Consider the following 24894-nt stretch of genomic DNA (forward strand, 5'->3'; position numbering starts at 1 on the left):
ACTATATTCAGCCAGGACTTTCCAGTCCACCCAAAGTTTCCAGTAAAGTTCTGTTTGACCTTTGTATAAAAAGACCACCTTTACTAGGTGACTTATTTTTGCTGCCCTCTTGGGTGGTCAAATGAGGCAGATTTCCGTGTTGAACAACATACAACCTTCTTTTTGCCAACTGAACATTACCCTGGGATGTGGCTTGGAGGAACAGTTTCTCAATACTATAAACAACGGCTTTCTTGGAACAGCTTGTTGCTGAAGCATAAAGAGAGGTTACTCTTGGTTTAGCCTTGAGTAGCATGTGAATTGGTTAAGGAAGTAAGTGTGGCTGACCCACCAAATTACAGTGGCCATAATATAATTAAGTTCAGTATCCTCCCTGGAGGCTCTGAGAAGTATTATTATGACACCAAACTTAAAGAAAAGGAATTTTTAAGAGCCAGGAAATTAGTGAGAAGCAGTCTTTGGGGAAATGTTGCAAGGTTTAAAAAAATCAGTAGAAAAAAAAATCAGTAGAAACAGCATAAAAGTTGTTCAAGGAAAAAGGCTGGTTAAAATGCAAAATTTTGTTATCCGTGATCCTGAGTGCATTAAGTGTATCTTTCTAAAAGAGTAAGATGTCTTGGGTTAAAGATGCTATTGGAGTTAGAATGAGGGGCGGGGGATGGGGAATTAAAGATGTGTTCAAATATTGAAAACAAATAAAAATAGGAAATATTCTTAAAAGAAATTATTGGGAAGACATTTGCTCTCTGCTTATCCAAATTAAATTGTACTTAAAAATAAAATTTCTGATAATTTATACTAGTAAGTTACAGACTTCACATAGACTATTAAAAGGTTATTAAAGATGTAAATGATTCTGAGTGGAAAGAAGGGGACAAAGGAATGAGATAGTAGAGCTATTTACTGGCTTGTCATAAGGCCACAGCATTCTCGGCAAAACAGCTTGTGTGGTTGTCAGAGCTTCCCAATAGACTTTAGTCTGGCTCAACAGTCACAGGGACACAAAGTTTCTCAGAATATGTATGAAATCACAAAACACTGAAAAGAAAGATGCTTAGCCTGGATTTCTTTCCAAATTATTGTTGTTCAAGACATTACTCTTTATTTCTTAGGCTCCATGACAGATTGGCTTAAAATAGACGATCAGGTCTTCAGGGCAAGGGTGATTTATTCTTTGGTAATATACCACAGCTTTGTCATTCTATAGAATTGTTATATTTAGCCAGTCCTCTTATCATCCATTGGTTGCAACTGAATAATATAGCAGGTAATCCTACTTATGTCTCCTTCAATGTCCTAATAATATTCTCTCCATGTGACCTGCCTAGTGACATTGCAATAAACATTGCTTTCATAAAAGCAGAGTGCTTTGGGGTAGAGAAGGACAGCTACTAAATGTAAAGTATGACCCTTCAGATGACACTGGCCAAACAAATCAAGGGGCTTAATATAGTCTCTGGCAAATTCATCTTTTATACAGCCAGTCTTCTACATATCTTTGGTTTAGAGAAGGGGATGCACCTTTTAAAAATCCACTACATTTCAGAGATGTTACAAAACACACTTCCATTTAATCCTTGCAATAGTCCTATAATCTGGGCATTATTATCCTATTTTATAGATAAGAAAACTCGCATTCAGAAAAGTTACATAATCTTATAAATGATATGTATCTGGTAAATGACAGAACTACGGTTCAAATTCATGCTGTCTGACTCTGGTAGTTGTGCAAAATTCATTCAGTAACTGTCTAAGATCCAATCTGTGAACATTTGGAAAAAACTTTGTTCCAGAATCAGCACTGATTTCCAATAAGACTGTCTTCTTGCGCATTACATAATAAACTAATAGAAAGCTACACTTAGCAAGTTCCTGCTCCAAGCAGCCTGTTTTCAGGTAAAGGCCAACCTTGGACTAACTTGTTGAAGCAGAAAAAATGGCTCCATTTGATCTGGCCTTAAGCAGTATAAATTGTAAAGGAAGCCAAGTGTGGCTTGCTAGAAGAGTCCCAGTTTGATACTGGTTGACAGAGTGCCCTTCTGTAGAATTAATTATAGATTCTTTTTTTGAAGTCGTAAGCAGCTAACAGGTGAAAATGCTCTTGCAGGTATTAGGGAAAAGGTTCACCTGTGGTGAGATAAGCCTACCCCTATCCTGAGTGAGTGGGAAGTTTGATTTTTCTGCCAAAATAAATTGAGAGTCTAAATATTAGAACTATGGGGAAGGGTTATGCCCTTCTAATTTATTTAAAGAAACCCAAGGTTCTTTTGTTCTTTTGTTTTCCTAAGTCCATTTTATACTCCAAAAGGCACATGTCATGGGGAGCATGTTAAATGTCAAAGAAGCTAGGTAAAATGGTAGATATTAATTAACTCTGCCAGATGAAACACTTGTAGAGTGGGAAGTGAGGAAATGCATCATTCAGGAAGTTATTTGCCAAGAATAGAGGTTGAAAATTCATCCTCATACAGACAAAACTTCTCAATTCTCTTGTATCTCCTATTCTTTGCAAGATGTAATTACTTGTAAACTGAATGTGGGTACAGGGCATAGATGTTTGATGGGTTTACAGTGGGAACATCAAAAACTCTTAACTATAAATGTCATTGGAGCACTCATTTCTCCAAAAAGGTTGGTGTGTTGCTAATGTCATCCAGAGCCCATGCCACACCACTATGCAGATAACATTTGGGAGCTGGTTTTAAAAATTGAAATCATTTCAGTGATTTCAGATAAATACCTTCCAAAAATACAGATAAATTCCTTCCAAAGAGTTTGGGTTGCAAAAATGAAAAACTATTTTCCTAATACACCAGATTAGGTCATACAGTTGTCTCAGGTCATAGTGTTTAAGCTACACCTGCACATATGTGATCTGAAAAGATAGTTTAACTTCAGAAAACTTTTATTAATGTATTTTATTTCACCCAGAAGGTGTTCTTTGTAACAAACAGGAAACCTCACTAAATATAACCCAAAGTTTAAGCAATGGAAAGGCACATAGATGATGTCGTACATTATAAATATTTTTTGTACTCACTAGTTTATTTCTAAGGAAATTATGAGAATGACATCATAATGATGACTGACTTTTATTGGTGTTTGTGCTCTGAAGCTCTAGACAAGTAGTTATAAGGAAAAACAAATTGTCTAGTGTTACTCCCTAATACTTTGCCTTATGTTTTCTAGTGACATTAATCCTAGGAAGTGATTCCAGGACTATTATATTATCATTAGTTGTCTTTTACCCATTTATCCCAAAAAACAACATGGTAGTAGAGCACAAAATTTGTTAAAACTCATAATGGGAAATAATTACCTTTTATTTTTGTCTGAACTACTGCTTCACTTAGCCTACAACTCAAAAAACAATTTTAGACTAGTATTTTATAGCCTATTACTTACTGGTATCAGAGAAAAGTTTTTCATAACTATTTATCATATATGTTACCAATAAGCTTCTTTGTCCTATTCATACCAAGTGGAAGTCATACATTCCCTAGATAAATCTCTTTAAATCATTTATTTGATACAATTAAGTCCTAAAAGAGTATAGGGTAGAGATATGCATAATACATAGGATAGAGCTATAGGTCTTATAGTCTTCATATACTCAACATATAGTTGAGTGCCAATTAGATATCAGTCATGGGCTGAGTGCTGGGGTACAGTAAAAAAAAAAAAAAAAGACTTCCATTGAAGACTTCTTTATGGTGTAAGGAGACTGGTAGGTACAGTCAACACCAAATGATACGATGGTGATGTTGTGTGGTGTGGTGTTCTGGTAATATGTAGAAAGTACTAGGTAGAAAAGAGAGAGGTGTGTTGAACTCTGGAGTCAGAGAATACTTTGTAGAAGAGCTGGATCTGGAACTTAAAGATCAGTACATTCCTCCAGAGCAACTGGATGGCGGTGGTCTTCCAAGCAGAGGGAATACCCAAGAGTAAAGGCATCAGGATGTGAAGTTGACTGGCTGAAATTGGAAGAACATGAGATAGAGCAGAAGATGTTGAGGCCAGAGAAAAAGATTAAGACTGCTTTGTGATTGGTCTTGTGTTTCCTGTTAAGTAATTTGGACTAGTTCTTTAGGTGATGAGAGTAAGAAAGTTTCATTAATGTTTTAAGAAGACAAGTAAAATAATTGGATTTTTCACAAACCTGCATGAAAGAGGTGGGGTACAGCCTTTCTAATCATCTGACACAGCCAATAGAAACAAAAACTTTCATAGCTAAAGAACAACAATGAGTCATCTTTTATCCTGTCCATGCTTTTCTTAACTCCATTTTGACCTGTATTAGAAAATTACTTGGTTCAAAGGAACCTTAGCTTTATCTGTGTTTTGACCAGTGCAATGGACAGATGCCATTGCACTGTTACCCAGCATTGATGCAAGTTACTCCAGCATTAATGAAGGCAGTTCTGTCTTGGGCCATTTCCTGCTTCTAGACTGTTCTGGAATGATATATGGTATTATACAAAATAATATTCACCGTACATTTGAGAGTTCTCTAGACAATCTCACATGTTTCTGTGATAGTCTGCTGTTTATCATGCAATGGCAAGATTGCTGTTTTTCAATAAAAGGAATAAATTACTTTATTATTATAGTGATAAGAAATGTGGGCTTCCAGATACTGGATTTCTAATATTTACATCATCAGGACCTTACATTTTGGTTATAAGAGTAAGACAAAAAATTTCTTTAAAAGTTTTATATCGAGATCCCTGGGTGGCTCAGCGGTTTGGCGCCTGCCTTTGGCCCAGGGCGCGATCCTGGAGTCCCGGGATCGATTCCCGCGTCAGGCTCCCGGCATAGAGCCTGCTTCTCCCTCTGCCTGTGTCTCTGCCTCTCTCTCTCTCTCTCTCTCTCTCTGTGTCTATCATGAATAAGTAAATTTAAAAAAAAATCTAAAAAAAAAGTTTTATATCATGCATATTAATTCTGATAAGTAATTTCACATTTCCTGCATTCCTGATTCCCACAATCCAGGCTTATAGGTGGAATATAAAAGGCAATATATTTTGTGTTTGGAAATACTTAAAAAAAGAGAAGAACAGGGACACCTGAGTGGCTCAGTGGTTGAGCGTCTGCCTTCAGCTCAGGGCATGATCCTGGAGTCCCAGGATCGAGTCCCACATCAGACTTCCTGCAGGGGAGCCTGCTTTTCTTTTCTTTTCTTTTCTTTTTTTTTTTTTCCTGCTTTTCTTTCCTTCTGCCTGTGTCTCTGCCTCTCTCTATGTCTCTCATGAATAAATAAATAAAATCTTTTTTTAAAAAAAGAGAAGAACAAAGTAGTTTCTTAATATTGATGATATTTGTGTCCAAAACTTAGCTGATCAACTGCTGTTTCTAGAATTTTACTTTTTTTACATTTACGATAATTATTAAAATATCTTTATAGTTTTTGTTAATGTGTTTGTGTTTATATTTTCTTTATTAATATTCACACATCACATATAAGTATCTTATATAACTGAATGAGCCTATGTAAATTGAGATTTCATATATAAGAAGCCCTTTATAAATTGGTTCCTTTATTTGATTTCAAGTAATTACAAATGTACATTAAAACAAGCAGCTTTACTGCAAATGCTACACATGAGAAAACCAATTGTTCTCATCAGTGCCCCTTTCAAGGCCCTCACCCTTAAAGTCACTTGTCACACACACACCATCAAATGAGGAAAAAATATCAAACATTTCATCTAACTGCAGTTTTCCCCTTGAAACCATCAAAGTAGAAAAAATAGTTTTCCCTATTGAAATGAAAAAATCCTGAGATCATGACCTGAACCAAAACCAAGAGTCAGATGCGTAACTGACTGAGCCACCCAGGTGCCTCAATCCTCTCTTTTGAAGCTGACCTTTTACTTTTCAAAAGTGGCATCTTAGTTTGAGGTTATATTTCTGACAGAATAATCAATGAATGAATGGATGATTATTCATCCTTGGTAATAATCTCCAACTCTGAATCCTCCCTTACATTTAAGGATAGTATTCCAGTTGCCTTCTGCTGTCTACATGAACCATAAGCCCACCTCTCTGCCCTCTAGCATGAGGAAGAAAAGAGCTGATTAGTGAGCATCGAATAGGTGCCAGCTGAGTGCTAGTAACTGTAAACTTTTATTTTGTGTATTTGCCATTTAAAAAGAAGCCCTGTGAAGTAGAAGTTGTAATTCATTTAAGTAGAAAAAAACCTTGAAGCTCAAGGGTGTTCTATTACTTTCCCAGAGTCAAACAGCCTGTAAGTCGCAAGGCAAGGATTCAAGCCTGCCTCTCACTTCGAAGAACCCTCATTTGTTCCACTCCATTAACGTTGTGCCCTCAGACACCTAACACTCCCATGGCCAGAGGGCACATGTGGGAGAGTGTCTCTACTCTTGTGCTCTTCCCTCGCATTTCTCTTTTCCTCAAGAATTAAAGTTGATAAAATTTCTCTCTGGGAGATGCTGTTCTTCTTTCCTTGGACTTTTCTTCCCTCTCTTTCTCTGTCCTCCCTGAAGTCTTGGCTTGAATGTACATCTTCACAGAAGCTTTCCCTGGCCCCCTAGTCTAAAGTAGATTCCCCTTGATATGCTCTCCCTGAACATCCTGTCCTTTTGTAGTCCTTTTCAAAAATTTAATTATGTATTAATTTGAGAGCTTACTTGTTTAAAGTGTCCTTCTCCAACTAGAATAAAATAGCCCCAGCCATGGCATCTAGTAACAGTGGCTCACTTTACTGAGTATCAACTGCCTGTGAGGGCCCACTCTACACCTCTCCCTTAACTACCTCCTGGACAACCTAGGAGACAGAAAGTGTCCTTTGAAGTTGATTAAACGGAGACACAGAGAGGTTAAGTCAAAAAGCTAACAAGTGAAGCAGCCAAGTTACAAACCCAGGCAATCTGAACCCCTGAGCTCATGCTCTTAAACACGAATGAGTAGGAATTTGATGCACCATGACATGGAAGCAACTGGCTTACCATATTTACCCCTGATGACTGAATGGGGTGCTGGGAATCTCAGCAAGGGCTGGGCAGTAAGTGAGGATAAGTGGTAATGACATTACAGGTATTGAAGAGAGTGGATGCCACCAGTCAGGAAGGTGGAACCTTTATAAACACTTCATTTGATTTAGAACCAGAAACGTTTCTTTGCATGGGGATTCTGTGCATTAAAATGGGAAGCATTTGCATGCCATCAGTTTTGTCCAAATTGCTACATATGTTGAATTCTAAACATTAAAAAACTCTCATCTGTCTTTCACTCCTTGGCTCTTACCTCAGTTCACTAAGAACATTATCTTATGCAGTTTGAATATCAGAAGTTTCCCCAAATTCTGTCTTTTGGCCCAAAGTTATATTATCATAGATATTTAAAGTAAATTTGTCATTGTATTAAGAATTGTAGAGAACAGAGCTTCGTTTGCATGGAACACTGCCCTACTGTGACGCTTGCATGGAAAAGGGGGACAGACAGACATTGTCCTCCTTAAGATTGGTCTTCATATGTTTGAGGCAATAACATGCATTGTTCTTCATGTATGTGTATGCGTTCGCAGATTTTTTTTTTTCTTTTCTGAACTTAGGATATCCAAGCCCTCCCTTTAGTCTTCCTTCATGATTTTATAATTGGCTTCCTGTCTTTTAATGTGGACTTCAGATTTTTTGGATACCTATAAGTATCTATGTATATTATACGTATCTATATATTATAATATATGGTTCCACACTTATTCCATCCCAATGAAATAGTATCATACTTTCCTGATTACAGAAAACATGGGACTGCAAAAATTTATATTTTAAATTGTTACATAATTTAACATTAAGGATGCATTTTTCAGAAGTATATATCAATTGCTTTTATTCAGAATTAGTATAGATATGTAATATGTCAAACACCAAAAAGAGCTGCTGAATTTGGATATCTGACACATAGCAAAAGTTTGTTTTCTAAATGTTGATTTGAAGCTAATGATACTTTGAAATAAGGATGGTTTTTCAATATAAAAATGTTTTAATTGATCACTTTTTAGTCTTTTAGTGTTGCCAAAATTCTGCATTTGATCATTTTGCAAGATAGTAATTAATAAAAGTATCAACAATTCAAAGAATTTGATTTTGCCATTTTGATAAATTGTGAGTTTAATTGACATATAAATCATGTGAATACAAACCCTACTCAGAAAAAAATTTTTAAAGTACCATAATTTTTATATGACCTTGAGGTTGCAGTAATCTATTGCATAACTTTTGAAGAGAAGTCACATAGAAGAAACCTCATATTTTCTTAAATTTATTAGTGTTCCTTGGTGGTCTAAATGGTTGGGGGTTTTTTCAAGGTCTCTTTTCAAAGCAATAATCTTACTTAATCGTTTAATGTTTGTTCTCATATAAGTCAATTTGAGTTCTTAGAGTAACAATAGGAAATATATAATGGCCAAAAGCAGTGAAACATGGCTATGAAACTCAAGAATCCGAGTGTTATATTTCTATATAATGATGTGAGGATAATGCTTTTAGCTGCATGACCACCATATTAGCCACACATCATAAACAACAAATTTGATAAAAGCAAGAGGTCAAATTCATTAAAAACAACTTTGTACCTTTTCCTGTAGTTAAGCATTTATTTTTAATATTGTGATTTTCTTTTATTGAAAGGACCCTGAATCTTCCATTTTCTGACAGGACAAAAAGGACTTCTCAAACTACAAAGGCATAGACCAGATAAAACTATCAAGGAAGCATGCTTTATATTTCTAGGTTTAATGTTTAAAACAAAATGGTCAGACTTTATGCCTCAAAGATTTTAGCTTTAAGGATGGGGAGTTTGTATTAGTCCATTTTATTTCATAAGTTTTCCAATTAAACATTTAATATTCCTAATAATTCCATAAAAATTTACTTTCATTCTTACAAACATAAGAACTATTAATTTTCTTAAGACCTTAATTAATAAAATGAAAATTATTCTTCATTATCATAGACCAAGTCATTCTAAGAAACAATTTCCAAGGGATCCCTGGGTGGCGCAGCGGTTTAGCGCCTGCCTTTGGCCCAGGGCGCGATCCTGGAGATCCGGGATCGAATCCCACGTCGGGCTTCCGGTGCATGGAGCCTGCTTCTCCCTCTGCCTGTGTCTCTCTGCCTCTCTCTCTCTCACTGTGTGCCTATCATAAATAAATAAAATTAAAAAAAAAAAAAAAAAAAGAAACAATTTCCAAGCTGCAAGACAATAGAAGGACATCTACTTTTTCCTACTCATTAAGTAAAATAAATTTGGGGGCTTTGTAGAAATTACTAACAAGATTTGCCAATACTTACCAACTTAATAATTTTTAAAAATAATATATTTAAGAATGATCCTATAAAGGAATCTTTGAGAGAGTATGAGATGGAAAAATGAAACTCCCCAAACATAAATATTTCCTTTATCCTATAGCATCACCTAATCTTTGGGCATATGAATATTTTTGAATGGATGTGCATTGTCTAATACACTTTTTGAATAATCTTAAATTCTCCCTTACTTTAATTGGATATGCAAATTTGAATCTAAATTCAGTATCTTTTATTCAGATAAATGTGTTGTACTATTCAATATTGCTCTGAGGTCACTGTCACAGCTGTTTGTCAATATCAAGAATGCATTTGTGTTTGTCATAAATCTTGGAAGTGTATTTTTAGATATAGTTTGTTTTTAGTATAGAGGAGAGATGCTTGTGATTTGCATCAGTATCATTAGAGAACACTCAAATGTTGGACTTGACTTCTAAAAATTCACTCTATGTTTAACTTTAGAGTATATGAATACTATATGTATTTTTTTAACTAAGAAAAAAAAATAATTATAATAATTCCACAGTGGCCAAAGTATGTATGTTTCAACTCAAAGATAAAATCAGGTTACCTCCAGTCTTGCAAATCATTTATTAATAAGCCGTTGGTAATAAATACTATCTAAATCATTTGAAAAGATGTGGAATGATCTTTATCAAAACTATGTGCTGAGCTTGGTGCTAAATATAAGTATAAATGTGCCTTTCCATTCCTGTAATTTTCTGAAGTCTGAAAGTTCTTTGAATGGTAGGCAGCAAGATAATACTTCTTGTACATAATTTAAATGTATTTCTCATCCGATTAAAATAAAACACATTCTGTGTTTCAAAATAACATTACCTTCTAAAATCTTCACTATTTTACGGGCCCGTTGAATTTGAGGATGGCTCTGACCTCTATCTATTTGGAGTAGCTTTTTTTTATTCAAAGGGCCTGTTGGAATTTACAAAGTTATTTTACATTCTTTGATTATCTAAAGCAACCTTCTGAGAGGGAGGAAAGATATTTACTAAAAAGTTTTTACTTGCCCCATTAAATAACCAAGTAAACGCCTTGAAAGGATTCTTGAGTGTTCTGCTCTATTTTTTGGTGGTATGTTAGTTTTTATGTATGTTTCATTTAAAAATCCAGTAAGAAGAATAATAAATGAAAAATAAAATGAATAAAAATCCAGTAAGAAATACCTCCTCCCTCATGTTTAAATAATGATGTATTTAGTTATTTTAAACCCCTGCTTAACTCACAAAAATATTTGGGTGCTTCACATTGAAAGGGACAGGTAAATTAAAATTTTAAAGCAGGAGAAAATAGAAAGCACAATATAATGGAGTGAAATAATAAAAGAGATTTGAAGGAGAATAGAAGTATTCAACAATGGTAGTCATTGGGAGCTAATTGTGTTCATCTCTTCACATACCAGTCAGTGACATCAAGTTGCCAGTTTGAAATGGGCCACGGTGGGAGTACTCACACCATGGAAATATACACAAATCAGGAATTTTTTTTTTCCAGATAGTCAATTTATCAGCACATTGCCCTAAAACCAGGTTAACATTTGTGTTAAAATAACTGATATATAATCTTCATTTTATTCCCTCATAAAGCTTTGGAAAGTTAAGACCATTTCAGTCATGCCTCAAGCCATGAACAATGGGTACTGATGAAGAAATACAATCTATCCATTGTTTGTTCATTTCTTCATTTAGGAAATAGTTGGTGGGGCAGTGTAACATAATAGTTTACATTATTTGTCCTCCAATCACAGACAGTCTCTGCTTTGCCACTTCTGATTGTTCATTTTGGGCTAGTTACTCAATTCCTCTATGCCTCTGCATCCTTATCCAGAAAATAAAGACAATGACAAAATAGTGTTAAAATCTAAAGTTTTTATAAAGTTTAAGCAAGATAATGCTTGCAAATTACTTAGCGTGGTCTCAGGCACATAGTAAGAATTCAGTAGTTATCTTTTAGAACAAGGCTTCGACTCTGGATAAAATTCTTCATAAGATACCAGAAAGACCAGAAATCCCTGCCTTCAGGAAGCTTACAGGCTAGTGGAGAATGATCTAGTTCCTAATTTACATATCTGACATTTTGCTGTGTCTAACAAGGTGGCTGCCCAATATTTTATCCATTTACAGTTTGGTCAAGAAATGTATACTTTTTCAAATGTAAGGTCTAATGAGTATTAAGCCTCTAAGTTGTAATAGCAAAGTTTAGTGTAGCTACAAAACTTTTCTAAATTATCTTTTTTATTCATTTTTAATTCCCATGAATATTCTTACAGTTTTTGTCAAACTCTTAATTTATTTTTATGTCACCTAAACACATAGCATAAAAGCTTTGCTTTCTCTAGAAGCTTCCAACATCTCTATAAATTTTCTTTCTTCAAAAAGTGTTTAAGGCCAGTATTTTGCTTTTGAGAATTTATACTTTTTGTAGTTTTATTATTTTGCTATTTCCAATAGGTGTTTCACACAATTTTAATGAAGCATTTTTTTTCCTTTAGAGAAGATGTTTTGGAAAACTGAAATTTGGAATATCACAGATATTACTATCCTTTGACACATTTTGAAACAAATAGTCCCCAGTGTTCAAGCCATTCCCTGGTATCATACTGGATTCCTTGCGCAGCATCTATTACAGGTTCTATGGCAGCTCAACACTGCCTGGACAAAGGAAAAGGTCCAAGTCAGTCCACTATCTAATATGCCATACTGTATCAAAAACCACAGTTCAAATAGGTAAAAAGCTTAGGGGAAGATAGAAATATGAGATTTCATTCCATCTGACAAATAGAAAGTTTATGGAAAATAAATCAAATATATATATATACATGTACTATTATGGCCATAATAGTTTTTAAGTATGTAAATGAGTATGTTTATGTTTTTCCCCATACATGTGAATTATCAAGAGAACATTAATATTTGGGATAAGGAGCAACTGGGAAGCTGGATTTCTAGAAAAGAACCACTTCTAATAACTTTATTCTGTGTAGGTCATAACTTAAACCCAGCATGACTGATCTATATGGCTTATGTTTAAAAAGAGTGGAGAAGAGAATTGTTGAGGGAAGCTAGAGGTCTAGTGATTTTCATCCACAATAGCTGCCATTTGTACTTTTCAAGTCTGTTTTTGCATTTGCATCAGAAGATAAAATGTAGAGTCCTAAACACAGATTTGACATGGAGCAATTGCTACATAACAGAAATCATACACTTCATAAAATACTTCCTAAAAATTCCGAATTGTTGGGTGTCCAGCAACAGCTCTCCAACTTCCTTTGAAGCAGGACAGATCTCTTTGTCAGGGGAGTGTGGTAGAGGTGAGCTTGGGTACTGCAAGAATTTGAAAATTGTATATAGGTTCTTGAAGAACTAGAAGAGTGGGTGAATATAATTAGGCAAAAATGAGGCCTTGAAGAGACAAGACAGTGCTTTGAAGAGCATTCAGTTATCAAGAAATGAAGAGAATAATTGGAGTAAGTTAAAGATGTATCTAAAAGAAAAGCCAAACCTGGAAAAATAGAGGCAACTTTAACAAGAAGAAAACAAGTACTATTATAATTGGCCCTCACTATATTCTGGCTTGTTTCATTCTCAGAGAATAATAAAGGTAAGAAAAGCCAAAAGAGTGGATAATAAAATGTTAATTTCTTTTAATTTATAAAAATGTTAATTTCCAAGTAAGATATGTATGACAGGAAAACTACCAAATTTTTCCCAAGTACTCTTTAACTTCAGTTTCTTTGATAGAGTTGATCAAGCTCTCCTTCTCCCCAGGAAGGAGGATGGGCTAATAAACCTCTCAGATTTTTTTCTGGAGTATTTTCTGACAGCAGGGGAGAGAGTTTTTTTTCTCACACCAGCCAGTTGTGTCCAACACCAACTGGGTGTCCATCAATTTCAGCCCTGATGCTAACTAGCCAGAGTTAGCCTAGAGATTGCTGATTAAGGGCTCAGTACCACAAGACTGCCTCCACTTCTGGGACCAGTTGCACAGAGGGTGCCCAGGCTGCCCACATTTCTACTCAGGTGACTACAAATTCAGGGGTTCCCGTAAGCCTCCCATAAACCCCACAGAACTCAGGAAATTGCTTTAATTACAATTACTGGTTTATTATTAAGTCTACAACTCAAGAATAGCCAGATGGAATTGATGCATCTGGCAAGGTATGGGGGAAGGGGACGTGGAGCTTCACACCACCCTCCCAGCACCTTATTATGTTAACCAACCATGAGGCTGTCTAAACTCTGTTGTTTAGGGGTTTTAGGGAGGCTTTATTATGTTTGACTGATTAACTCATTAGATGTGACTGGTTAAATCCTGTGCACTGATAATTGAACTCAACTTTCTGTTTCTCTTCCTTCCCTGGAGATTGGCAGGGGTGGGGGTTCAAAGTTACAATCCACAAATCACATTTTTTGGTTCCTCTGGCTATCAGCCCTCATTCTGAAGCTCTCCAGGGGCCTGCCAAGAGTCACTTCAAGTGACTGCCAAGTCTGCCAAGACTCAGGTAAGGTTGACAGGGGTTTATTGTGAATAACAAAAGATACTCCTGTCACTCAGGAAATTCCAGGGGTTTTAGGAGCTCCAAGCCAGGAACCCAGGACAAAGACCACAAATATATTTTTCATTATACCATAGAACCAAATGATGCAGGCCCTCCCATAAACTAACCCAGGATCCTCAGGGAATTGACTCCTTCTGAGACCAAGTTACACTTTTGGAACTACTGAAAAGCATTGCTTCTCATTTTTCCCAGGAGTTGTGAAGAAATTAATGCTCTATAGGATGTTTCGAAACTTATGAACAAAACAAAGTAATACAGGTATAGTGAGCTTAAAATCCTCTAGTTAGTAGAAGTTTGTCTACATTTAATTTTTGCCTTCTTTGCATCCTGTGATTGACACAGTAGTATTGCTCATGATTGAGTTCATGTATGTCCATATGTTACCTGACAGTCTTCTCTTTCTCCTCCTCCTCAATTCTGAAAGGTGTTCTTACTTCATTTTGAAGGGTGGTGGTTGCCCTTTCATCACTGACAGTAAAAGAGTGCTTGCTGTGACAAAGCTTCCCTTAAGTATCTCTCTGTGAATTTATAGATGAACTTCACTTGTCTCCTCTTTCAGGATGCTCCCAGTAGGGCATGGCCAAGACGGCTCAGGTCATAAATTCTTTTGATTCTTTTTTAAAAACAGATTAAAATATCCATGTAGTAGGCAGAATAATGTCCCTCTCCAAAAGATGTCCTCATTCTAATCCCTAGAATATGTTACTTTGCATAGCAAAGGGGAATTAAGGTTGCAATGGTGTTGAATTGCTAGACCACACCTAGGGAGATTATCCTGGATTATCTGGGTAGGCCAGTGGCATCATAAATTCTTAAAAGTGGAAGAAAAAGCAGAGGAGGTCTGAGTGGTGCCATAGGAGGATTCATCCCCATTACTGGCTTTGAAGACAGAGGGAGGAGGACAAAACCAAGGAATGCCAGATGGCTTCTAAGAAGCTGGACAGGAAGAGGAAATGGATTATCCTCTAGAGCCTCCAGAGAGAAACACAGCCCTACTGACACATTTATTTTAGCCCAGTGAGACCCATGTTGGATGCTAACCTACAGATTTTAAGATAATAGATTTGTGTTGTTTCAAGCCACTTAGTGGTAATTTTTTTACAGCAACAACAAAAAATGAATACATCTGGTATTGTCTTTGAACTAACAATTCTCAGACAAACCTATTTCTCATTTCTGAATAGCAAAAATTTCTAGTCTAAGAGAAGCAATGTTTTTTGCATGAGGAGGAGCCCACATTGATTTCCAAGTTCTCTTGTTCCTTTCCTGGTGTGTGACAACAAACTGTAGATACATGAATGACAATAAGGGAAACCTGCCTCCTAAAAAAAAGTATATATTTTATAGAAAATTTTAAAAATATCACCATTCTCTTCTTATATTAATTGTCAGAAACTCCTTCCTTATTAAGAGAACACCAATTCGACTCAAGGTCTTGATTCATATCTGTGTCCTATGCATAAAATAAACTGGAAGATGATCTTACTGTTCGCAGAAACTCTACCTAATATTCTTCATGTAATTTAGATTTCATAAAACCAAACTTTTTTCTTACCAAGTTTTAGAGTGGAGAAACTTTGGGTGCTAATATGCTAATTAGCCTGTGTGCCCAAAATTTCCCAGAATATAAATTCTGTTTACTACTTGTTTTTTGGGCCATGCACTTGTCTGTCTAACCATGTAGCAACATTTAACTCTCTCCCAACCTCGCACCCAAAAATCAGCAGCACAAAGTATGATGAGTGAAACAACTAAAAACTTACTATGTTATCTGACTTTGTTATTTGTTTTCATATATACTATTAGCTTCTGAAGGATAGAGATTGGTTCTTACCAATTGTTTTGTCTTATCCCTGGTACAAAGCATAATGCCTAACACATAGTAGGTATTTAATAAATATTTGAGTGAATGTCAAATACAAACTTTTTTTTATGAACACTATATATAACAAGGTACATCTTGAGCTTAGCACTGCATTAGTTTAATTTACATTTCATTGCTTTCTCAATACCGTAAGGCCATTCTGTAGACTCCAAACTTGAAGTTAGTCATTTGCAAAGGGTCACTAAGAAAAACTGTGTAGAAATGAGAAACGATGGGATGCTTGGGTGGCTCAGCAGTTGGGTGTCTGCCTTTGGTTCAGGACGTGATCCCAGAGTCCCGGGATCAAGTCCCACATCGGGGTCTCTGTGAGGAGCCTGCTTCTCCCTCTGCCTGTCTCTGCCTCTCTGTGTCTCTCATGAATAAATAAATAAAATCTTTAAAAAAAAAAAAGAGAGAGAGAAATGATGCTTCTCGTTCAGGGCTGCCCAGTCTTGTCTGGTAAAATATAGAAGTCAGCATTCCCTGAAAAAAATTAAAGCACATTTTAAAGATTGAAATCAGAAAAAAATTAACTAACTACATTGGAAGTATGAAGAGAGTATTTTCCTTAAAAATTATAATGAATGATTATGCCTACAATTTATCTTAAAAAGAATAATTATATATATAATATAAATATTCTATGTATTATATATCATGTATATTATATAATCATTTTACTATTATGTCTCTTTTTCTAATGGATCCCTCCATTGTCTTCAAAGAAGAATATTTTTGGTCAGTTGGTTAGAACTTTGATGTGTTCCTCAGGGAAGAGTTGGTCCCAAAACTAAAGGACAGGATCTGATCTTGTATTCACATCGAAGTCATCAATACTCTTTCTTTGGGGCTTTTGTTTCTTTTCTGTTGACCATGTGAAATTACTCCTGAAAGCTGAATGATAACTAGAATGGCAGTTAATTAATTATTTAAAGTCTCTAGGAGGGTTTTATGGTTTACTCTGAAACATGGGTCAATTTAAAGTCTACAGGGACATTATTTTCAAATCGTTCAACTACTTGATTTTTAAAAATCATTTGAGCTTGGCATGGCACTGCCCAGAAGTTGATGCAGTTTGAGAAAGCTGAGCAAAGGGAAGAAAGGGTCCTGTGGTAGGTGGCCTTATGATGCCTGGGTGACATTTCAGTCAGTAAACTTAAAAAAAAAAAAAAAAAAAAAGCATTACTCTCAAACTGAGGAAACCCTAACGCATTATTTGTAAATTACCTGTTGCCCATCTCTACCATACATACATTCTCAGAAGCATAATATGCACATCAAGGATTCAGTATTAATAATGAATTACAGAGTATAATATGAATGTTTTGATAAATCACTGTTTTTCACATAAGTCAGGATAAGCATTTTGGACATTAGTTAATGTTTCCAAAAGTATAATGTTAGAAGTTAATATCTTTTTGAAAGGAATGGTTCCCTGGACCATGACTTTTCCATTTGCCATTCTATTAATTGTTTTTTCCCATTTTTGCCAGCTTGGCTAAACTAATCACTAGAGATTCATTCTCCCCAGATGCTCACTAGAAACAATTTGATAATTTGACATTTCTGGAAGGAATCCATGATTTTCATTCCATAAAGCTACACATAATTGAGGGGAAAGGGTAGAGAAGAAGAAGAGGAGAGTCAATAACATTAGCGCAGGGCTTTCCCCTGAGCCTGGAAAGCTGGTTTCTGTTGGCCTGCCATGCCTCTAGGCACCAATGCTCAAGATTTCAGGCTGGGCAGTTTTCTGGTGAAGACTAGTTGAAGCAGCCAGAGAGCCCTGAAGGCCTCAAATGTCTGACAGTGTTTCTGGTATTGTAGCCTCTAATAGATGCTGCTCCAAAATTAAACCTTTAAGCTCAATCAACATATTTCTCCATATAGATCTTGAAAAATGGCCCACACCTCAAAGATGGGTTTGCATTTGAGAGGTAAATCATGATTCGTCAGTCATATACTTCAAATAGACAATGTAACTCTGAAGACCCAATTCAAGCTAAATGTGAGTCTATAGATACTCCTGACATTGGTGGTATATCCCCCCTTCTCAACCCCTGAGTCATGTTATACCATGTAGTTTACAAAGCCAATTTTGAAAGACACTCTAGCATATTTATATAATACATTACATTTTTTATCAATATAGTTATGAAAGTATTTCTCAGGAATAACTTAAGAGTCATTAGTCCTATATCTAAGCCAACCAGATCACTACCTTGTACCTGGAAGTTAAGTTTAAAAATGTGAAATCATATGTAACAATTAAACAAAACGTACAAGCTAAAAATTTCAGAATTATGGGCTTTTTAAAATTGTGTTTTAAATTTATTTTCTTGTCATCCAAATATCTCATTCTGTTTCCATATTTGGCACTTCAATAAATGCCACTGATGCCCCAAAATTCATTCATTGGATAGGTGAATCTCTAAAGTGAATAATTGTCTTCTGTCACTTGTGGATTCATTTAAATATCTTTCCCCATCTTTCTACAGTGCATGAATTCTACGTTCCTAATTCCTGAGAAGCAGTTAGCACAGTTTTAAGCCATGTTGCTCTCCAACTCAAATTCTATTTCAGATGATTTGCTTAAAAACTACAAAAGAACTACTTTAAGCAAAAGCTTCTTATAGTGGAACACAAATATTTGTGAAGTAGGCATAAAGTACTTACCCTGCACTCACAGCTTTTAAAGTGAAATACATTCGGAAGAGGAATTAATCACAAACTAAATCCCACCCCCCAGCTTTCTTATCCATTCGCCAAAGAGGTTTAAATGTGCTTTTCTGCAAGCAGTCCTTAGTTATGCATTCCAGCTTTCATTGTCTCATAAGATAAGATACTTGTTTAATGAAGATATAAAAAAATAACATCCAATCAATATTAAAATCACTATAAAATGACCTGAAAAATAGAGGTTCATTTTTCATTAATCATAGTCATTAGATCTATACCCATCAATGAGATTGTTTTGATTGAAATTCATACTATGCATATTATGACATACAAATGGAGAGGTTGACTTTTTTGACGTTTGAATAATGCTTTGGTAGTAGTACTGGGAGATTTGCATCCACTTTAGTATTTATACACTCTTAAAATTTGGTTGTTTCCACTTTGTATGGCATATATCTGAAGCAGTTTTTATCTAATCCAAGAGATAAATCAAACGATGTTTACTTAAAGTGAGCTTTTACGCCTAAAACTTCAAACTCTTCAATCCATATAGAATCCAAACCACGCACAGCTCTTTGCTTTGGTAGTAATGCATGCTCTTCTGGGGAGAGAAGAGCATAAGGGTGCTTCCATTACTGAGTATACCCTGTGAGGAAGTCGCAGGGTTTGGAGATTATTGCCCTCCTGTAAGACTTCTGAGGGTAAGTTCCAGCTGTTGGCCACAGGAGATGTGGTGTGTAATGAAATCCCCTGGGCAAAGTGATGTACTAGCAGCAGTTGCTTCATACAGTTTCCATGTCACGTTTTTCACCAGTTTGGATAATTCCTCAGACTACAGAGAAAGCGCTCCCTGATTCACTAGAATTTGAACTTTTAGTCTCTGATCTGGATAATTTCAGATACTTTAATTTCATGATAGAAATTCTTAGACTACTTGTGGGATAAAACAAATGCTACAACCATATTGAGTTTCATCTAGCTGAGTTAGCAGAAAATAAAGATAAAATGCCTTTCTGTTTAAGAACATGATGATGTTTTAATTGTTACAGCATTTGGCATGCCTAATGTATACAATCCTTGACATTCATACAATAACAAAGAAAGTTGTTTGGGAATCTTTCTTTTATTTCCTAGTGTCCCCTTTCCTCTCTGGTATTTCTCTCACCCCCGTGCCAGCCCTGGTTTTTAGCTCTCCTCCTATTTCTCCATCCTTCTATAAAGAAAGCTCTATGCTGTGAAAGACACACGTAAAAATACCTCATTCCTATGTAGATGGGCCAAGGCTGCTTATTACCTAGTTATGATGAACAGACCACCACCGTTGTGACAACTGATGTAGATGCCTCCAGGGTAAAACAAAGGTTTACATATTACACAAGCAATTTAACTGTTTTCTAAACATATTGCCAAGACAGTGGGAGTTGGCAGCCCACACTGTGTTTTAGGTTTGGGAGACTTGGATTAGAAGTGACTGCTGATTATGAACCTTTTTATTTGTATTCTATGAACTACAAGCAACCTAGTAACCCAGCAAAGAATTCTTCACAGCACTTAAATTTGTCTTCCTAGCTTCCCAAGATTGCATACACAAATCACTTGACAAAAGTGGTGTAAGGGTCTTGTGCACAGATAACCACACAAGACAATTGTCCTGTTCTAACCCTTAAGGAGTGCTACAAAGTGAAATGTTTTATAATCCTTTTTTGTGCAGTAGCCCAGGAAGAAAAGAGTTTGGGCAAAGATTATCCAGAAGAAAGAAAGAAAGACTCTTTTGGGGTTCCAGTTGAAACACAATAAAGAACATAATTAACTTCACAATTCTTTGTTTTTCATTTGACTGCAGGGAGGAGATGAAAGAGGTCTGCTAAGCCTTGCATTCCATCCCAATTACAAGAAAAATGGAAAGCTGTATGTGTCTTATACCACCAACCAAGAACGGTGGGCTATCGGGCCTCATGACCACATTCTTCGAGTTGTGGAATACACAGTATCCAGGTATCACTAAAATGCCCTGCGGCATAAATATTCTTCAACCGTATTTTCTCATGATCTCTTCCTAATTATTTTAGACGTGAAGGTGACAGTAATTAAACCACAATCCCCATCTTGCTGAAAACCGCACATGTGTACTTAAGGAGAATTGAGAGAAATGGTAGCTTTGGCACTCAATGCTCTTTCAGCCTACATGCTACTTCTGAAACAAAAAATAATGTCATTTATCGGTAATTTTTATTAGATCCATTTCAAGTGTATGTTTCCTAATTTACATGCCAAGTGTCTGCTCCCCTATTTGTGTACCATTTACTTTCTGGTGGGCTCATGTTCCATCTTTAACAATTATGGTGTTGCTTCCTCATCACAATGTAGAAAAAATCCCCATCAAGTTGATTTGAGAACAGCCAGAGTATTTCTTGAAGTCGCAGAACTCCACCGGAAGCATCTAGGAGGGCAACTGCTCTTTGGCCCGGAGGGCTTTTTATACGTCATTCTTGGTGACGGAATGATCACGCTGGATGATATGGAAGAAATGGATGGGTTAAGGTAAAAAAAAAAAAAAAAAAAAAAAAAAAAAAAAAAAAACCACCCCTCCCCTCCCCATGATGTTAAAATATTAAGAGTCAGCCAGGGAAAAGGGGTCAGAGCCAGTCAGTCAAGAAATGTCTTTGGGGAAAGAAACAAACCAAACAAACAAAACCTATCTTTGAATTAGGTGGCCTTGGTTAAATATTTAACTTTGGTTATGAGTGCATTTGTAAAGTAGAGAAGAAGAATTCAGTCGTATGCTGGAGGGTATTTTGGGAAGGCCTCGTAGCCAGAGTTGTAAAGTGCATTATCCGGGGCCAGGTTTACACTGCGCCCCCAGATACACACAGCCCCCGCGCCCTTGGGCTGCCACCCTGCGTGCATGGGCTAAGGCTGCGGAGCAGCTGCAAGATGCGGCTCAGTAAGGGTGCTGCAGCCTGGCCCCGAGGGCTGCGTCTCGGTGTGCCGCTTGTCTGAAACCAGACTCCCCCTGCTTCCATTTCCCGCAATATGGAAGATGTAGCATTAATACTTCGGTCTCGAGGGAGGGAATTCTTTTGACCATAGAGCAACTCCCCACATTTCGGTTTAGGTGAAGTACATAACGGAAGCAGAACACACTGAACGTTGTCCTACAATTTCTCAGTGATTTCACAGGTTCAGTGCTCCGACTGGACGTGGACACGGATATGTGCAATGTGCCTTACTCCATACCGAGGAGCAATCCGCATTTCAACAGCACCAACCAGCCCCCAGAAGTGTTTGCACACGGCCTGCATGATCCAGGCAGGTGAGAAGCAATCTCGTCCTCTTGCCTGCCATAAAGACAGGCCGGGCCTCGGGAACTGGGAGAAGAAAGAGGAGTATCCATGGGTGGCATCCAAGGCTGCGCCTCCAAAATCACCAGCTCATTATCTGAACACTCTTTCTTCTATTAATGTGTGAAGCAGATTGAGGAGACAGAGTAGACATATGTAAAGGAACACATTCATGGAGAAAAATTGCCGTAAGGTTCTAGAGTGTTATTAGATCAACACTGTTGGACTCGTGTAATGAAGACTTCAGTTGTTCAAACTGAGAGAGATAACAGACCTTTTAAATTTTCTCCTTAAACCCTTCTAAATGAAATTTTCCATACACAGTAATTTTTTAAGTTTAGTTTTTAAAAACATTTATTTATTTATTTGAGAGAGAGGAGAAGAGGGGCAGAGGTCAAGGGAGAATCTTAAACAGATTCCACACTGAGCACTGAGCCCCACGTGGGGTTCCATCCCTCCCTGAGCCAAAACCAAGAAGTGCCCCATTTCCATATACATTAACTGGAGGTGGTAATAGCTATCTTGTAAGGGTGCTATAATGATTTAATACAAATCTAGAAGTAAAGCACAAAGGGCCTGACACACCTGGTAGTTTTAAATAAATTATAGTTCTTATCATAGTTTCACTTAATATATGATGATCAGTGTCAGTTTGTAAGGAGTTGAGCCCAATGTTAACATATTTTCACTTAAAAAAATTGTAAATACTAAAGTAATTCATATGGACTGTTTACTATAATGAACTATAAAGAAAGGAATACTAAGATGTATATAGAGTGAGAAATTTGGGGTACACTTAAAAATGCTATGAAGCATAATATAGCAATTCTATGATGAAAGCTTGATTCAATCTGTGGTCTCTTATTCATACTATGGGATATTTGGCCATATTCATTCATTTACTGGCTAGGTTATTATTGCTATTTAATGTTTATTGAGTGTTCACTATGTGCAAGGTGAGTATTTCTCAAACTTTTTATTTTTATAATCCCTCATGCCCTTCATCTCCCCTCCATCAAAGTCCAAGTCTACAGTTCATTTCCTTTTTGGCATCTCAGCAGATCTTAAAATCTGTGCGACAGGGAATACTTAAGGTGGGTTCAGGATGTGGAGGAAACTGTCACATTCCATTCCTATAGCTCAGAACTCACAGATACCACCGCAAAGCAGCACTTTGAAGTGAAGCTGCCTGAGTCACCACAATCTCACTGGGGTTTTCATGCAACCTTCCCGGGGGTCCTGGACCCTCACTGCAAAAACACAGGGTGAGGCGCTTGACAGGTCTTGCAAGTGGCGGGATGCCTGTGCTGTGGAGTCTTACCTGCTGGCAGCAGCGGGCTAAAGGGAAGTCGTGCCTCCCTCCAAGAGTATTTCAAGCAGAGAAAGATTTAATAAAGCAGAAAGGAAACTAAAACAATTATTGGCTAAAAGTAAAACTGGCTTGTATTAAGCACTTGGGTGCAGAGTACTGTACTAAGTATCTTACCCCATTATCTCATTTATGCCCCTCAGCAGGACTCTGTGGTAGCTGGCATTGAACAGAAGGCCTAGATATTTCCCATAGACCACCTGGCCCCCACGCAGGCGTAGCCTCCCCATTTGCAACATCTACCACTGGAGTGGGACATTGTTACAATGGATGAACCTACACTGACACTTCGTTATCACCCAAAGTCCAGAGTTTACCTTAGGGCTGCCTGGAGGTTGTACACTCTATGGATTTGGAAAGATACATAATGACATGTACCCACCACATGGTATCATACAGAGAAGCTTCACTGTCTGACCTCTTTTTTTCCATAAGAAAGTAAAGGTTAGAAGGGCCAGGTGGTTCACAGTGGCCATAATATTCATCCTGAGCTAGGACTGATGGCTTCCCCACCTTCGGGAGACCTGGCCTTTTCTTCTAGATTTACTCTTTTCTGGATAGAAAGAGGTCAGACCTTCTTTTGTCTCGGTTTCTCCATCTTTATAAGAAAGACAATACAGGGAAAATTTCTCCCCCTGTATGGATTTATTTTTTTATATATTTTCTTTTCTTTTTTTTAAGATTTTTTTTTATTCATGAGAGACACACACACACAGAGAGAGAGAGAGAGAGGCAGAGACACAGGCAAGGGAGAAGCAGGCTCCATGCAGGGAGCCTGACATGGGACTCGATCCAGGGTCTCCAGGATCAGACCCTGGGCTGAAGGCAGGTGCTAAACCGCTGAGCCACCCAGGCTGCCCCCCCGTATGGATTTAATTCCACCTTAAGTCACATCATGTCTGTGTCATGTTCCCTGCCAGGCATTGTACTCTGTGAATCATTGAATTAAAGAGGACAATAAAGGGACTGTTGCCACAGAACAACTAACTCATCTTTGGCAGGTCAGGCTTATAGTTTCCCTATTATGAATGGGATCATTTGGATGTAACAGTTTTTGTTTTGTAGTTGTTACTGTTGAGATGATTGCTACATATGACTCTTAACGTCTTTTAAGATCCAGAACTTACTCTCAGGTTGTTTTTTTTTTTTTTTTTTTTTTCTATTTTATTTAATAGCCCCAAAATGGTTTGGTTTGGTTGTCAAGTCATTAATGTATTTTGTTGATCTAAAACAGTGATTCCCAATGGCCTGATTTTGCCTCCAGTGAACATTTGGCAGGGTCTAAAAACATTTTTGGAGGGGTTCGGCTACTGACATCTAGTGGCTGGAGGCCAAAGGTGCTGCTAAACATCCTAGTGTTCCTTACAGAACCTCCCCTCTCCTCCACCTTCCAGTCCCCTGCTCAAAGAATTATCTGGCTCAAAATGTCAATAATGTCAAAGTTGAGAAACCTGAAAACAATTTAACACTATTTTCCACATTTGTGAGAACTTCAAAAATTATATTATACAGCTTAATTTTTTCCCCAACCCAAGCTTCACATGCCCATTCCCTCATGAACTTAAACATCCAACAAATATTGAACCCGTTTTATGTTCCTGGGTTTGAATTAGGTAACAAAAATACAGTGATAAAGAAGCTGGAAGTGGTCCCTGTGCTCATGGAGTTCACAGTCAATGGCTTACGTCATAGAAATATTCTAGCTCCAGATTGCAGGTGAGATGAAAACAAAGTCAGTG

General features: G+C 36.9%; 1 protein-coding gene across 5 annotated transcripts in view; it reads left to right on the plus strand.

Annotated features, from left to right (window-relative positions):
- The window catches only part of LOC112654367 (hedgehog interacting protein), a 91629-nt gene that overhangs the window by 36570 nt on the left and 30165 nt on the right, over positions 1-24894 (plus strand). For all 5 annotated transcript variants that reach the window (XM_025438827.3, XM_025438828.3, XM_025438829.3 and 2 more), the window contains exons 5-7: positions 20289-20440; positions 20813-20986; positions 21615-21758. In XM_025438827.3, the coding sequence (XP_025294612.1) occupies positions 20289-20440; positions 20813-20986; positions 21615-21758 (470 nt within the window). The remainder of the gene's footprint in view (positions 1-20288; positions 20441-20812; positions 20987-21614; positions 21759-24894) is intronic.

The sequence above is a fragment of the Canis lupus genome, chromosome 15 (assembly GCF_003254725.2).
Source record: "Canis lupus dingo isolate Sandy chromosome 15, ASM325472v2, whole genome shotgun sequence".
In the NCBI taxonomy this organism is placed as follows: domain Eukaryota; kingdom Metazoa; phylum Chordata; class Mammalia; order Carnivora; family Canidae; genus Canis; species Canis lupus.